The 16,827-nt window shown below is 40.3% G+C and overlaps 1 protein-coding gene across 12 annotated transcripts in view; it reads right to left on the reverse strand.

Annotated features, from left to right (window-relative positions):
• Positions 1-16,827, reverse strand: part of msi2b (musashi RNA-binding protein 2b) — a 261,495-nt gene that overhangs the window by 34,103 nt on the left and 210,565 nt on the right. For all 12 annotated transcript variants that reach the window (XR_014876618.1, XR_014876617.1, XR_014876620.1 and 9 more), the window contains exon 10: positions 14,299-14,373. Coding sequence is in view for 5 of the 12 variants with exons in the window: in XM_085175919.1 (XP_085032045.1) it covers positions 14,299-14,373 (75 nt within the window). In the remaining 7 variants the exon portion in view is untranslated. The remainder of the gene's footprint in view (positions 1-14,298; positions 14,374-16,827) is intronic.

Here is a 16,827-nt window from a genome sequence, read left to right on the forward strand (position 1 = left end):
AGACATTTAAATCCATTTGGTCGAGGAAATTGTGAAACTGGTTTTCAGAATGAGACAGGGTTTTCGGTTCACAACCTTAATACCAAAGCAGTTTAGGATAGTGACTTAAATAGAGAGAGACAGACAGGGAGGACACAGATGTCTGACCTTGCAGTAGTGCTTATGTAATGGTCTGCTTCAGTGCATTTAACTGCAGTGCTCCTTTCCAACCTAGGATCAGTAAAGGCAACATGTCTCTGCAGTCCAATCTCCTCTGACATCAGTTCTGACACTTAGAGTGTATGAAAAGGTCCTGTGAGCTCCAAGTGAATCAGTTGTTATGGCCCCGCCTGTGTGGTCCCCGTGGAGCCAATCATACTAATTAAACTAGACTACTTAAGCCTCCTCTCATTAGTGTCCAAGTAAACAGCCTTAATTTTTTATGCATTTTAATGCCCATCTCCCAGTTCTGGGGGTGGTACTGAACCGGACATGAATGATGAAGGGGGGTAATTTCAGGTTTTCTCAAATGAAAGAGAGTGCACTGCGTGTCATTTTATCATTCAAGTTAAATATGTGTTGGTGGATTTGAACTATGCTTCACCATATCTCGTACAGTCAAACTCGCCTTCTCAGTGATAATTCATTTAAAGGATAAAAAGATAATATGTGATATAATATGTAAACATGATCTTAAACCCGAGCTTTTGCAGACTTCTTATATTTTTGGCCAGCTCCATGCACTCTGGTTACACAATCTAGCACTGCTCCAGATACCAGGGGCAAGTAGGGTAAAATGTGGCATGACCCAAAAATAGGGCTGCAACACTTGACTTCACTTGATCACTGTAGAAGCAAACAATGTTTGCAGGGCTGTATGCACTGTTATAAGCATATTATACTTCATGTATACTGCATAAAGTATAGCCATCCATTAGGAAACGAGCAGTACTGAGCCACTGGAGAGCTATTAGCCCAGTCAGCAAGAGGGAACGATGGAAAGATGGAGGAAAAGGTGGAGACAGCTGGGTAGAGTCCTAGCAAGTACCCAATGCGCTGGAGCTCTCAAACAGTGGGTGGCATCAAAACAACAGGCAGTAGAAAGAGAGCATGGTCTCAGAGACACACATATTGTACTCCTCAGTTTGCTTCCAAGTCTGTGGTCTTTTTCTGTTCTGTTGCTGGTCTCCAGCAGCGTCCGGAGGTGGCATCCATGTACGAGGCAGGACAGCTCGAGTTTCATTTCAAGACCAGCAGCATAACAGCCGAGACATAATGAGCTTTAGAGTTGCCACTCTGCCTGTTACAGCACCTCATCTTCCCCACCGCAGGAACCTAGTCTATGGGTCTCTGTGGCAGACTGTTTGCCTGCTTCAGTGTGTGAGGATGCGTCTGCTATCCTAGGGTGAGTTAAGGCCTGGGCAAATGAGGTGAGGCTTCTTTTCCACTTTCAGGAAATAGCTAGCCTTTCAGCTTTACCTCTGTGGGAGTGCGGTTTGCTGGTTCCGCAGAGACAGATGCCCACACACTCATGGAAACACATGTGTGTGTGCATGTGACCTATGATCTGTCTGCATGTGAGCATCTGATGTAATCTGTCAGCATCCCTTTATCTACGCAGGAAAGTAAAACCACACTGCAAAACAACAACAAACCAAAAAAAACAAACCAAAAAACCCCACTGGTCCTCCTCTGTGCTCAGGGCATGCAGGAGGACCACTTGGTAATGTGCTGCTACACCTGATGAATGCATTCGATGGTGTCTACCTCTGACAGCAAAGCACATGTACATGAAACAGAAAGTGGGTAATGGAAAACAAAGCTGATGTGGGAGCAGTCCGGCTTTATGACTCCACACATAGAAGTAGGCAGGGCGTGACATACAGTGCTGTTCACTGACGTCACAGCAGCGCACTAACTGCTGTCATTGGGAATGGAGTCGTGGCCTGCAGAGCTCAGAGAGTCTGTATGTGTGATGGTGTGTGTGTGTACGTGTGTGTGAATGTGAAGTCAGCACTGTTGTGGAGACAGTGAGTCAGAGAAGCAGACAGAAAACCAGAGAGAGGCCCCTGGTTGTCCCTCCACCTCTCTTGCCCCGATATGCAGCCTCGAAGAGCTTTCAATTGTGTCTGTTGTATGCTTTTGTGTGTGCGTCTGAGAGTTTGAGTGCACAGGAGCAGAATACGTCGTGCATGATCGTTCAAGTGTATGAGATCACAACACTCGTCGCCGGGCCCTATTTTAAGTCCTGCGACTCATGGAGTGCCCTGGCTTCCGCAGACCTATTGGGCTAATGATCAGCCTTGGCAATTAAAGCCAATCTGTGAGTCAGTGTGGCATCAGGAGGGCCATCTGCTTCCAGCCCTGTAGCACTCACTCTGGCCTGTGGGACCACTTGCTGGGGTCACAGCTCACCCGGCTTGTAGAGAAATGGTCACAAGATCTGAGGAGCAATCTGCTGTGCAATTCTAGTTCAATACAATCCTGGTCTACTGATACACTGCTGTGTGTACCGCTGTCTCACGAGTGCAGTAAAAACACAAGCAGTGGGGATCGATCTTGTGGAGGACAATGTTGCATGCACCCATGACACATGTAAGCTCCACATCAGCCTCAGGCTAGTGATTCCTCCCACCTGCTCCAGTATCGTAGCCAAGATGTGTGCAAAAATGGGAATTTAAGGTGTATGAAAACTTAAGAGGGCTTTCTGTTCATAATGAGTCTGCAATGTATCCCAAATCTTTATTAGCATTCACACACATACGCAAACATTAGCTGCAGCCAGAAAAAAAAAAGAGTTTAACAGCAAAGAAAGTTTGAAAGAAAAAGTTGTCAATATTCTAAATGGTTGGGATACAAGACACAAGGTAATGTTGTCCTCGCTTTACCCACATTGGGCTATTAAACATTTTGTGTGTTTAGTCTTGGGTGCATTAGTCTGAGATTGTCTTAATTAACAGCTTGTCATTCCCATATAATACACTCTGAATTTCACTTACCTGTATGAAAAACGCTGCCGGAAAAAAAAGGTTTGACTGATCAATCACACCACAGACCTGACCTTCTCTTATCAGACATCGTCTTGCATAGCATTTCAAAATATATTCTATATTACTTAAAATTTAGATTTAGCGATGAAACCACAGATACAAAGGGCAAACACATCTTCCCATTTCTCTCTAAGACCTCATTGATCTGAAGTATACACAGGATGCAACTACATCACCAAATAGCCCCTTACCTCTTCTGTGCCAGCATATCAGGTGTGCTTCAAAGGTTCACAGCTCTATATATCTTTTCTATCACCCTGCAGCAGACAGTTGCTAAACCCGGGGAAGCTAGCTGGTGATTCAGGCCAATGGCCTGGTGTGCATTTTTTTTCATAAGCTTGCTTGGCCCTGCTCTAGATTATGGGAGCATTCATCCTTCAGAAGCACCCACTATCATACCAGTTGCACAGGTCAGCAGTTCTCTTTCCCTATGTGCAACCTGCTGCAGCTGCTGTACCTTTGTATTGTTTTCCTACAGGAAAAGGAAGGTCATAAGTGCAGCCCCCCCGTTTACGGTTGTGTAGAAACACACTAATGTCTCTTTGGGTCCATGAGTTCTTAAAAAAATCTGTATCCGACTAAATTGGTGTCGTTTGTCCAATCTATTTCACTACATATGTAGTACAATCAAAGATGAATATATATCTATATATTATATATATATGAGACGGACTTGGAGCCAACCAGGCCATCTTGAAAGATTTGCATATTCAACATAAAAGAGAAGCTGTGGAACCCAGAAGTACCTGCTGGGCCAAGTACTGTTTCCTTCCGCACAGAAAGAGAAATTTGCTCCATGCTGTTTTACGGCATTTGAAATGTCATTTTCTGTCAGGTATACGATGGAGTTTGCTGTTCTGTCTCAGGCATGGCTGGTTGGTGGAGATGGAAAGGGATGGAGGCTACCGCAGTGCTATCACACATCAGGGATGAGGTCTGACAAAGATGAAGCGTGTGACAATGAAGGGATATGGAAACAAGACATTGTGAAACAGATGGAAAACCCATCCAGCAACTGCAGCAAACCAATACCAAAAGCCCACGCAAACCCCAGAGTTGTGAAAAATAGACACAAAATGCAGTACCTTCTTAGAAACAGCCTTTTACATGTATGAAATACAAATGGATGGCCCTTTAATAGGCTGATTAAAACCACAGTCCCAGACAACTATTGACAATGACTGATATCCCAGAGCTAAAGACAATAACCACTGTAGCAATGAAGTGAAGTGGGCAACAGCGATTAGGAGTATGGTGGAGCTTGAGGTTGAAAAGAGCTCAAGATATGTTTCTGATGTTCCTGACAAAAAGAAAAAGCTTGTTAAAAATACATAAATAAACAAATCGATAGCAAGGCCAAACACAGATTCCCACTGGTGTGGCTTCTGATCGCTTCAATCCTATGCCATAAGTATACGCCAATAAAGTTTGCATAATCACTCTCACTGCCAGAAGGGGGAGACAAAAGTTCACTACAGTAGGTTTAAGGTAACTGGTAAATAACCCCAAATTACCCACCCCTCTGTCCTCAGTGTACCCTTGCCGCACTTACCCCTGCCCTCTCCCCTCCTTAATTATCCCTTTCCTCTGTTCTTTTAGTACTTAAGAGGCTGACTCACTGGACCTGAATTGCTGTTTGTCTGTCATGACATCTGAAATAGTTGGATGACTGAGTGTTATGCCTTTCACTCACTCAGTCTGATGGGACCCCACTAACATCTTCATCCCTGGTTTTTCGGTGTAGCATAATGACCTCCTAGTAGCGGCCCTAATGGAGCCATAATGGTCATTTATGCCATGGGAGGCTCTGAGGGCACGGCTGTGGAGGCAGCGAGACGCACAGGAAGATGGTAGAGTGAAGAGAAGCTCCGGGTTAAGTCTCTCCACCTCCGCCTTTTCCCTTCATACACAGCTCCCAAATCTCTGTCTTTGTATGAATACCACATATCTGTGTGTCTGTGTGTGCGTTCAACTCCGCATTCACGTCCATGTAATAAAAGGAACCGATACAAGACTGGTTAACAATAGAAAGTACAATATGAATGTATGAGGGGTGTATCCCTGCTTTTGATGCTCGCTTCTACGGCTTATTCACACACATAATACACACACACAATACATTCTCCTTTTTAATTACATTTTTCCTCATGAATGCAGTGTACTACATTCTTTAAACTCTTTATAATTTCTCTTCTATATATGCTTGCACTGCTGGCAGAAACTGTCCTGTACATAAATTACAGAGCATAAGCTTGTGCTTATTGCTAAAAAACATTCTCTTTCTGGCATTTGCATTTTTATTATCCACAGTAAACACAAGGATCTTTCATCGTTACATCCCGTGTTAGTCTAGAACAATCGACAAGTAAAGAACAGTTCGATGTACTGTAAGGCTGTGATCAAACTGGATAGTCCTTTCAAATTTCTCAATCACGTGAGCTCATCCGAACTAGACACCTGGTTAAAATGCGGCACATCTTGGGATCGTTCCCCAGGGCGCTGCAAGCTGAATAATACAATAGCACATTTATCAGCGAGCTAATGCTAATTAGACTGTTGCATAAAAAGGAGAATAATGTACAGTAGCGTCCCTCATGCCTTGTCAGCTCCCGCTTTGTCTGTTTAGCCATACAGCTGCATTTTGGCTCTTAAATAGGAGAAAATGGCAGTCTATTTTAGAAAACATGAAATATAAACTATCCTACTGCAGGGCCAATTTCCCCAAGTAATCACAATGTGCTTTGTATCATCTAATCAGATGAATTAAAAAAAAACAACAACCAAAAAAACCAATGGCACAGACACTTGGAGATATCTGAAGAGAAAGACAAAAACAGCTTCTTTATTTCTCTCCTCGCTCTCAAAACAAGACATACACATTACTTATTTCTATCACAAAACATGATCTCAAAATCAACCAAAGCTTAGTTTGTTTAATCTTTTAAAGCTTTCTGGAAAAAAAATCAGTGCTGTCCAACTGCACAATCTAGGGAACTGTGCACTCTTTAATGTCTTTTGTAGCCCATTTTCAACTCAAAGATCCTTTCCATTTGAGGTTTTTTTGCAGTCTGATGAATGTTAGGTCTGAAGTCTGAACATTTCTGTCCAGCTCAGTGTTTGATTTTCTTCTGCTTTGATTCCTACCCCGGCTGCAGTCCAGGGCGAACAGAGCAACACTGTACAAGAGTGTTTACAGCGAATGTCACTTTCAAGTTTTCTGTGGTAATGAAAACAGCTGGACTTCTGAGTAATTTGCTCACAGTGCAGAGTGAATTACCTTTAAAAGGAATATAACATATAAAGAAAAACATGACATTGAGGGGGTGTGTGGTGAGACTGAATAATACTATTCTGCTGTTCAAACTGGTTTAATGTCAAATTGTAGTAACAATCAGGCATATGCACAATACTCCTACAGCTGCGGCTTCACATGATGCTATGTGTGGGTTCTAAAGCTGAAAATGAACTGAAGCTGCATGACTGACATGTTGACTACCTTGACTCATGCTCATATTGATACCTGCATTCATAGATGCTTACCACCCTGACAGTGAGCTAAAGCTTTCTGAAAGTGTTACCGAAAAACCTGCCAATGCTGTAACATCCGTATAACAGTGTATTTATTATTGAGTCCATATGATTAGTAACAGTGCAGCAGCTGCTAAAGAGACGGTTCATCTAAAATGCAAATAAACACACTGGTTGTATCTAGTTTCTGAGATCCAGTAAGCTGGAGGGGGATGAGACCAAGTATAATTTCCTAATTACAGCACACACAGTGGATGTGAGGGTAATCCAGTGATTTTGTGTTTATGTACTAGTGGAGTTTAGTATGCTATTAATTTTTTTTCCTTAGGAAGTTACCTTTAGTTCTGCAAATATTAGAACAGGATTGATTAAAGCTTCAGCTAGAAGTAGGGGTGCAATTTTCCTTTTCTGGTGACGTGTCCTGAGTATTTGTGGAGGATTCAAAGCAAAGCGAAAAATAAATCAAAGATGGCACTCATTGTTTGATATTTGTCAGGCATATATGATGTGATGCAACCACCGGTTGCAAGGGAAAAATGTGGGCTCCTCGACTAGTTGGCAGTGGTACCTGGAGGTTGCTGGGTCTCCCTGGGTGAACTCAGCAGCAAAGAAGATGCTTAACAAAAACCTCCTAGTGCAGGGGTGGCCAACCCGCGGCTCTTTGCCTGGTTTCATGCGGCTCTTACGTTCATATCAAAGTTTGTGTTTGTGTTTTGTTTTTGTTTTTTTGTGTTGTTGTTTTAAAATGTACGCGTTCGCGTCGCTTGAGTTCAATACGGTATTTTCATCAAATGGCCATGTGTGTGAGATGAAAATACCGCAAAGTTTCCCAGTAGGAGCAAGTTGGCCCTTAAAATGGCAGGGAAAAAATGCACATCAAAAAGAAAATATGAAGATGAACACGGGACGTTTTTAACAGAGTGGGAGAGTTTATATTTTTTTTGTTGAACGCAATGGCAAGCCATTCTGCCTTATCTGTCAGACGTCATTAGCGCTTCAAATCTTCAGGGCCACTTCAGCTCACTCCATGCTAACATCAACCAGGAATTTCGCAAGCACGAGTTGGCCCCTTTGAAAAGTCAGGCAGAAAAGCAGATATAGTTTTTCCAAAAATTTACAAAGTGGTCAGAGACCATAATACTCGCATCCTATCAGCTGGCTTGGAACATTGCACGGGCTAAAAAGCCATACAATGAAGGGGAGTTCGTTAAAAAAATGCCTCAGTGACGTTGTTGAAATTTTGTCTCCTGAAAACGACAAATTAAAACGCATGGTATCAGACGTCCAACTGTCCCGCACACTGTTAACACGGCTATTGAATCACAGTTGCACTCTGACCTTCAAGCATGTGAGTATTTTAGTGTCGCATTGGATGAGAGTTGTGATATACAAGACAAGCCTCAGTTGGCAATATTTGCACGGTCTGTGTCAAACGATTGTGTGATCAAAGAACTCCTGGATATTGTGCCATTGAAAGACAGAACCCGTGGCATAGATGTGAAAGAAACCATGATAGCTGCATTAGAAAAAGCAAATCTGCTCATAACGAAATTAACTGCAATAGCCACGGATGGAGCACCAGCCATGATGGGATCTGTGAACGGGCTTGTGGGGCTGTGCAAAGCTGACCAAACTATTCCTGACTTTTGGAATTTCCACTGCATCATCCACATGGAGCAACTCGTGTCTAAATCATTGAATTTAGATAACATCATGAAACCTGTGATGGAAATCGTCAACTATATCCGCACACATGCGCTTAACCACAGTCAATTCAAGAATGTCATCGCTGAGCTGGACCAAAGGCTTCCAGGTGACCTGCCGCTGCACTGCACTGTGAGGTGGCTGTCAAAAGGCCAGGTACTCTCTCGCTTCTTTGAGCTTTTGGATGCCGTGAAACTGTTTATGGAAGAGAAGGACAAGGACTATCCCGAGCTCTCGGACCTCAAGTGGATTATGGATCTGGTCTTTTTGGTCGACATGCTGTGTCACTTGGACAGACTGAACCTGACCCTGCAGGGTAAGTTAAAAATTCTGCCTGACCTGGTGCAAAGTGTGTTTGCGTTTGTCAAGAAACTGAAGCTGTTCAAGACACATATTCAAAAGGGAGACTAAAATGTATTAAGCCTGGTTTAATACATTTAAAGCAAGCTTAATACAAGTTGTGTCTCAAAGTTGCAGCCAACATGTTTTAAGAAGTTCAAGTTTTACTGTGAAAGCAAACAGTCTGCATTTCTGATATCTGTCGCACTTTCTGCAGTTTCACTACAGCTCAACAGTGGTTCATTTAAATCTACGACTGTTTTCTCTGGTTGGAGGATAGACAAAAGAATGGGAGTAATCTAGGACTCTGTGGCTTTAGCCATTACTTTCCCAGTGAGCTCCAGTAACCACTTGTAACCAGTCATTTTTTCCAATTGACCGGAGCTTGACAGGTGGTCACTGACCAGTCCCTAAACTCATGTGACTCGGACCTTATTCGCTTCCTACATTGTCACCATGATAGTCACATGTCCAAGATGGCTAACAAGTTTCTGTCATGTAGTTAGTGGTCACATGTCTGCTAATTGTGATGTGGTTGTCAGCTTTTTTCAGTAACCCTTGTTTTCTGCTTTAATTTCTTAGTTTCTGTGTGCAGTCGCCTACAACTGCACAAAATTGTGGCGCCTTTGCCTTACAATATACAGTGCCTTGAGGCGCCTGTTGTTGTGATCTGGCGCTATATAAATAAAACTGAATTGAACTGAAAATAGCTCAGCTGACCATTGCCTACCATAATCAGAGATATTATCAGAGATTGCAAAATTCCACACTACACTACAAGACAAGAGAGTAATACTGCAGAAAATTGTTAATGTTATTATCTGATCCTTTATTAACTTGAGTCAATATATTACTACTATAATTTCAGCAATGTAAAAAATGGATTGGCAGAAAATTACAAACATTTATGATTTTTTTTTAAATCAAACTGCAAGCGTGTAAATTCCAGAGAAAATTCAATGCACACTTTGCACTGCTGTAACTTGCACAGCGTGGACCCAGTCAGGTAAAAAGGCAGCCACCTCCGTGAAGCTGAAAACAGACCTTAAGCTCAGGATAAATATCTAACACAGCCATCTCACTCAGACTCGTCATCTTAAAGTAGGCAAGTTTACATCCAAACAGGAAGTGGTAACATCATATTCTTATGCTGATATGACAGTCTGAATCTCAGTCTGACATCAATTTGACACAATAAAAGCCCACAATATGAAAGTTTAATTTTTTTTGTCACAGTGGGATCAGACAATGATCAATATCCCAAGTCTTCATTGTCATCATCAGACTGACCCATCCAACAGACAAGCTGGAGAATATAATGCTTCAACATAATAAGCAATTGAGTAGTTGCATTCACTACCATAGAGAAATTCTTTTATAAACTGAAAAACCACAACACAGTTTTTGGAATGTTGGAATGTGGCCACTTTGTTGCACCTCCTTACCCTTTTTAATTCTGAGGCAAACATCGCTATCTTCTTGATTGTCACTATGCTCCCCGTATACAGCATTGTCTCCGAAATTAAGTTCATTGTGAAGTTCAATCATAATGTTGAAATTATGCAGCCGCAAGGTAAACAGTGTGTAATTACAGGATTGCAGCAAAAAAGAGAAAAGGTTTTTTAAAACCAACAACAAAAAAAAAAAAATCAGAGAAAGCACATTTACCAAACGCTGCTCGCTTTCTTTTATTGGTATAAATGTTTCTGTAAAAGGTAAAAAAAAAAAAAAAGGGACAAACATGCTTAGAACAAAGATTTATTTTTGGGGACTTCCACAGAGCTGAATGTGTATCTGACATGTGTGACAGAATTTGTGATTTCACACTATAAAAGGAATGTAGTTTAGGAAATCAGTTTAACAGCATTTTGACACTTGGAGCTAATTTTTTTAACCCTCAGATGTTAGATGAACCATAGGTACCCTTTAGCTCTTTTTTATAACCGAAAAATTTTCTGTTTCCATTTGATGTTTCTCATCAAGCTGAATTGTTTGCAGGCTAAATGTATTTTATGCCTCATAAAACATTTGCAAATGCCTTTTTGCATTTTTGATGGTGCAAGATCTGCAATTTTTGCCCTTTTTGCCCTTTTTACAGTCACATTAGTCTGTCAGGAACTCTATTAATCCATCTTGTAGTCTGCAGATGTGCCATGAATTTATCACGCCACTCTCTGTAGTTGTGGCATACATGAGAGCTTTCCTGGGATATCCCCAAAGTGACACATTCATTATCATATTAAATATAACATCCCAAAAGTTGATTCTGTTCGTCTGGACGTAGCATTTTGACTTTCGTCACTCATCGAAGGGACTTCTTCAGTCAATTGTCCAACCTTTGGAGTTGAAAACACTACGTCCAGACCAAGGTTATTATCGTTAACGAAAACTAACGAAATAACGAAAACTAGAAGTGAAAAAACATTTTCGTTAACGGAAATAAAAATAAAAACAAAAACAAAAAAAAGGAAAACTAACTAAAACTATAATGAGTGTTCACAAAACTAACTAAAATTAACTGAATTTATAGCAAAAATGTGTTTAGTTTTCGTTGATGTGTGCGTGTTCCAGATTTTTTTCTTGCTGTGTCTCATTATGCCAGCAGGTGGCAGTACGTTAGTCGAGTCGTCTGTGTTGCTGCTCCGTCCACGCGCAGAATCATGTCAGGAAAAGTCGGGAGAAAGCGCCAGAGCCCAATTTGGGATTACTTTGAATATGACTGTGTTTTGGATAAAGCAAGTGTCTTGTAGTGGAAAGAGACAGATTATGAGGGACATTTCTAAAGGGAAAAAAATCCCACAAACCTTAAAGTGCACTTGAAAAGCTCACACAAGAAGGCTAACCTAGCTTACCTTGAGAAGGTAAGGGAGCACACTCAACCCTCATCCCCAGAAAACAGAAGCTAACCCCAGGCAAGGCAGCGTGATGCATCCCGAGACAACAGGACGGGGATATCTACATAACTGTGTGAGTCAATTACCTTCAAAAAGTTTATCAATTCACTTGAACCACAATTACGAACACCCGGTGCTGCAAGAGTTAATAGTCTCATTGGGGCCAAGATATACGTTTTATAGTTGCCTGGTATCAATGGTTGTTCATCTGCCTTTATTTATTTATTTAAAGAACCCATAGGTGGGAATGTGAGTTGTCTGTCTCTGCATGTTAGCCCTGCGACAGACAGGCGACCTGTCCAGGGTGCAGGGTATGGTAGCTGGAATAGCAACATACCCAAGGATAAGCAGAAGAGAATGACTGATATGATGAAACTGGGATTTTGTTACACTTAGTTATTGCAAACACAACTAAAACTATAACTGAAACTAATCAAAACTAAACTGAAACTAAGGATTTTCAAAAAATAAAAACTAAACTAAACTAGCAAACAATTGGTAAAAACTAATTAAAACTGATATAAAATTGAAAATCTGAAGTCAAAACTAAATAAAAATAAAAACTAATAAAAATTGCAAAACTATTAAAACCCTGGTCCAGACGAACAGAATCAACTTTTTGGGATTTCCCTACCTGGATGGTTGACATTAAATATAACTTTTTTTTTTATCTCAACTAGACATCATTACTTTTTTCTGTGCCAGGGAAGCATCTGTAGCTCAGCAACTTAATGGGACTTAGAAACAATAAATACCCCAGTTTGAGGTTGGAATTTGCCCTTTTGGGGCAGTGCTCTGATACATGCTCATGTTTGACATATACAGTAAAATTTGATTTATATCAGCAATCTGTAACAGTAATATGCATATCCTTGTAAGTGCATTAAAGAGTAATGATGCCCATGCTATGATGGAACTATTCTGTAAGCACGTCACGGCTGACAAATATAGACACAAGCATAGTGCATGTGATCAATATCGAATGCACTTTGTGATCAATGTTGGAATTAATTGGGAGTGTCAGTTACTGTTTAACAGCCACGGTGCAGGTGTCTGCTTTGAGTTGAACAGACTGCACTGAGTGCTGTCTGTTCCCCATCTCAGGCTGTGTATATTTCAGCTCTATTTTAGGTTATGTTTTGTACACTTGAACCTTGTTTCAGCTGCAGACTTGTCAGTTTTGATTTGTCTTTTTTTCCGTTTCTGTCTTATTGAGTTGTTATACTTAATTCAGTGCTTCTTCACTAATCAATGTTTCATCACTGTTTTTTCTTGACAATTGAACAATTTCCTTACTGCTTCTCTTAACTCTTAACAGTGGACCCCTGAGGTTTACTGAGGGTAAAAAAAATAAAAAAAGCCTTGAAATGCTGCTCACAATTTATGCCTCTTGGATCTAGACTGCGAGGCCCCAGCACCATTTATTTATAGGAGTGTTTCAGCAAGGCAGTGTACAGTGAGAAAAAAAGCCTTTGATCTTAAATTGAGGATGCTTTCCACATCTTAGTAAGGAAGGACACTAGTCAATATTTGGCCTGAGGTTATTTAATTTGGATAAGACGCTTGATTCATACATTAAAATTTCCAATTACCTGTCAAGAGTTGAACGAGCCCAGAGGAGGTTGTTTTAATCATACAGCTTTATCAAACTCTTTAAATTGAGTTTAACATGGACAGGATCTTACATTCTGCCTCGGGGAAGGTGATATTCCCTAATTTGTTGTAAATAGTAAACATTTTAAAAATCTATGTTTAACTAGAGTTACTTACAAGGAAAAAATAGTCATCATTCCTTTACCGTTCAGTCCCATTTCTCTCATTTTGTTGACCTAGCACACACACGCTAGGATGGTTTTAAGGGTAGTATTTAAGATTCATGTAAGATACACAAAAGCAATTGTTTTAAATATTGGAGTCATTCAGTTATATGAATTAAATAATATTTTTTGTCTAATCAGTCACTCTTAACGAATCAGACCTCATTTGTATACTTTTTATATTCACTCACACTAATAAGTAGGTGCTATTCCTTTTTCTTCTGTGGAACAGTGTTGTGGTCAAGTATAAAACTAGCATATATCTGATCTGCAGGTGGTCACAGCTGGACCTCCTGTCTAACCATTTCTGAATCTATTTCACAAAGATATTACAGAGATCTGAGCCGCTGTCAGATATTTCTCATTCCGTCTTATCAGTGGAAGGAATGATGTCTGGCATGGCAAACAAAGTATGTGTAAAGTCCCTAAATAAAGCATGAAATTGACAGGATGCCTGTCTAAGTGAAGCACCACAGAGCCACTGGCCCTTCTTGCAGCAGTCAGGTACAGCTGCTCACCTCCAAACTGCACGCCTGCCATTTGGAGTCCCATTAAAGTGCCCAGCACTCTGAGTCAACACTTTTAATGCAGAAAATGACTTTATTCATTTTCCATTATAAGGACCACATTTTAAAAATCTGCCAACAAAAAGAGATGCTTATTTTTCCGCTTTTCCACAGACGAATTTGCATACATTGGGCCACTGAAGACGAAGAACATCTCCCATTTTAGACATTTGGTCATGGTGGTGTTCAAGTATGGGATAAAAAGGAGTAAGCAATTTACTTCACTATATGTCAGCTTTCAAAATTTCGTTGAGGAATCCAGACACGTAGCACACTTATAACCCTGGAGATTATTTGGTGACTGACGTGTACACTGACCATCTTTTGTGTATGCGTGTGCAAGTGTGTCTGATTGTGCTGCTTGAGAGAGCAAAACAGAAATCGGCTGCAACACCAATATTTTACGAAAGCATTAACTTACCAGGGAACTGGTAGCTGTAGCTGGGCGCGAATCCAGTGTATCCACGACCATACGTTGCCACAATATTAGGGTAACCTTTGAGAGACAGAAAACAGATTAACAAGGGATGATAAATATAAATATTGTATCAATTACATACCATGTGACACCAATAGAGGTTAAAAACAGCACAGACAGTGACATAATTTTGACATTGACTCAACTTTGCCATTGTACATGAACACAATGAATTGGAAATTAAGAAATCAGGAAATAAAGCAGAGGTCTAACAAAATGAATTACTCATTAAGGATTTTTTAAACAATTTCTTAATTTATAATACTTTTATTCAACCCCTATTTAAATCTACCAAAAACACAGAGTATCATCATTTCAAAGGATCTTGAAAGTATAATTAAAATTAAAAAAAACAAAAAACAAAAACAACAATAATATTATAAATAATGTGTATGGAGTAAGCAGTTTGTAATTATTTTAATTTAACATATTGGTATGTGTCTGTGCTTGTAGTCAGGATTGTAAAGTGTTCTAAATGTCTGAAGACTTAAGGCACTTGAAGGGCTCAACTAATGATTGCAGGATCAATTAAATAAGGGCGTGATATATGAGGCAAGTTGCCATTAAGGGATTTATAAACAAAAACTAATGCCTCTAAGATTTTAGTGTTAGCAATGCCCACCCAACCATTTTCATACAATATGCATATATGATGAATATAGTAACTGTCACTGGTAATGTCTTAGGCTGGAGTGATAAAGTGAATCTATGAAGGCATGTCCATGGAAATCATAACAATAAGCAAAGATGGACAAGAACACAGCAGCAGTTATCTATTTCAAACTGGGCATAGGAATAGTAACTCTTTTCTGATACAAAGACATTTGCCAAAGCTTGCTAAATGTGCGAATGTGGAGTATCTGGATCTGAAACCCAACAGACCTCACCAAATTTGAAATGCTTTGCTAGGCCTCTACTGCAACTGAGTCAGATTGCTGCCTTTTTTTAAAAGTTTCTGCTAGTTTTTTCTTTCTCAAAGAGAAATGTATGCTTAATTTTGGGTTGAAGTCAGGTGACTGACTCAGTCATTAATAACTAATGATTAAATGCAGTGGTGTATAAACAGAGAATGAAAAGAGGTGATTGAAGAAGCATCATGGGAAGCCCCAAGCAGTAGTGTGTGATCTGGATTAATAGATACCTGGGTATCATCTGCATAGCAAGGAAAAATGCATGATATGCCTTCTAATCATACTGGCTAAGGGAAGCATGCATAATGTAAACAGAATTGGTTTCAGCACGGAACCCTGTGGAACTCCATAATAGGGCTGCCACAGTTAGTTGACTAGTCACGATTACGTCGACTATGAAAATCATCGACGACTAATTTAATAGTCGACGTGTCATTTGAAGCTTTGTAAGATCCCAAAAGACGCAGGAATAAGTGGTAGGATTTAAGAGTGTAATAATGGACTGAAACAGAAGATGGCAGCACTGCATGTACAAGGATGCCAGCTGCCGTTAAACCCCAAAGAAGAAGCAGTGTCCGGTATTGTAGCTGCGTCCAAATTCAGGAACCGCATCCTTCTGTGCCCGCATTTGTAGGCCGATTACGTTACAGCGACACGACGAAGACTGTCCAAATTCAAAGACTCCGACAAATGCGGCCTTCATTTCCCCAGATTTGAAGGATGGGTCCGGGTGTATAATTCGTGGCCCAACCTATCCCAGAATTCATAGCGTGGCCCAGCGCTGCCCTACTCAGTTTCCAACAATGGCGGCAGCTAGTTAGTTTTAATTTTACTCTTATTATACTTTCTGGGTCACAAAATAAACATTTAACATATTTTCAGGCGAGAATGCAACTGTGTAAACTTCAAATATCTGCTCAGTTTATCGAGACGCCACATATTTTCAAAAGCGCTCCGATGTTTTTGGAGACGTCTGTTACCCACCAGCTCGATAGCTAGTCGGGGTTCAAGGCTCACTAGAGCCGGTGAGAACACAGGACTCCCGGCAAATCATTTTCAAACCCACGGCTGTCTTTCGCTACTCAGGTTAAACATGATATATAAGTAACTTAGATAACTTAAAAATTTTATTGTTTGGCTTTTTTTAGTATTTTATTTGTTCCTGAATAAATCAGTTTGGCTGAGATTAAAGTTATAGTTTTTACACAGCTGAATAAACGTCAAGCAGACAACTGATTATCAGAAGTGTGAGATGCTCAAGAATATACTCCGGTGTCCTGTTATATTTTAGATAGCAAGGAGCAGACGGCTGAGTTTATTAAACCGAAACAATCTGCAGATTTCATTCAAATTTAATAAACTATCATCTTGTCTTTATTTTTAGCTAGCACATACCTTAAACACTTAAAGCTGTAAGCTAATGATAGTTATTTAAGAGCAGATGCATGCTGGTGCAATAAGCTGTACAATTTACGTCCAATAGATGCATGATCTGATTAGTCGACTAATCGCAAAAATAATCGGTGACTAGTCAACTATCAAAATAATCGTTTGTGGCAGC

This window comes from Neolamprologus multifasciatus, chromosome 10 (assembly GCF_963576455.1).
Source record: "Neolamprologus multifasciatus chromosome 10, fNeoMul1.2, whole genome shotgun sequence".
Lineage (NCBI taxonomy): Eukaryota > Metazoa > Chordata > Actinopteri > Cichliformes > Cichlidae > Neolamprologus > Neolamprologus multifasciatus.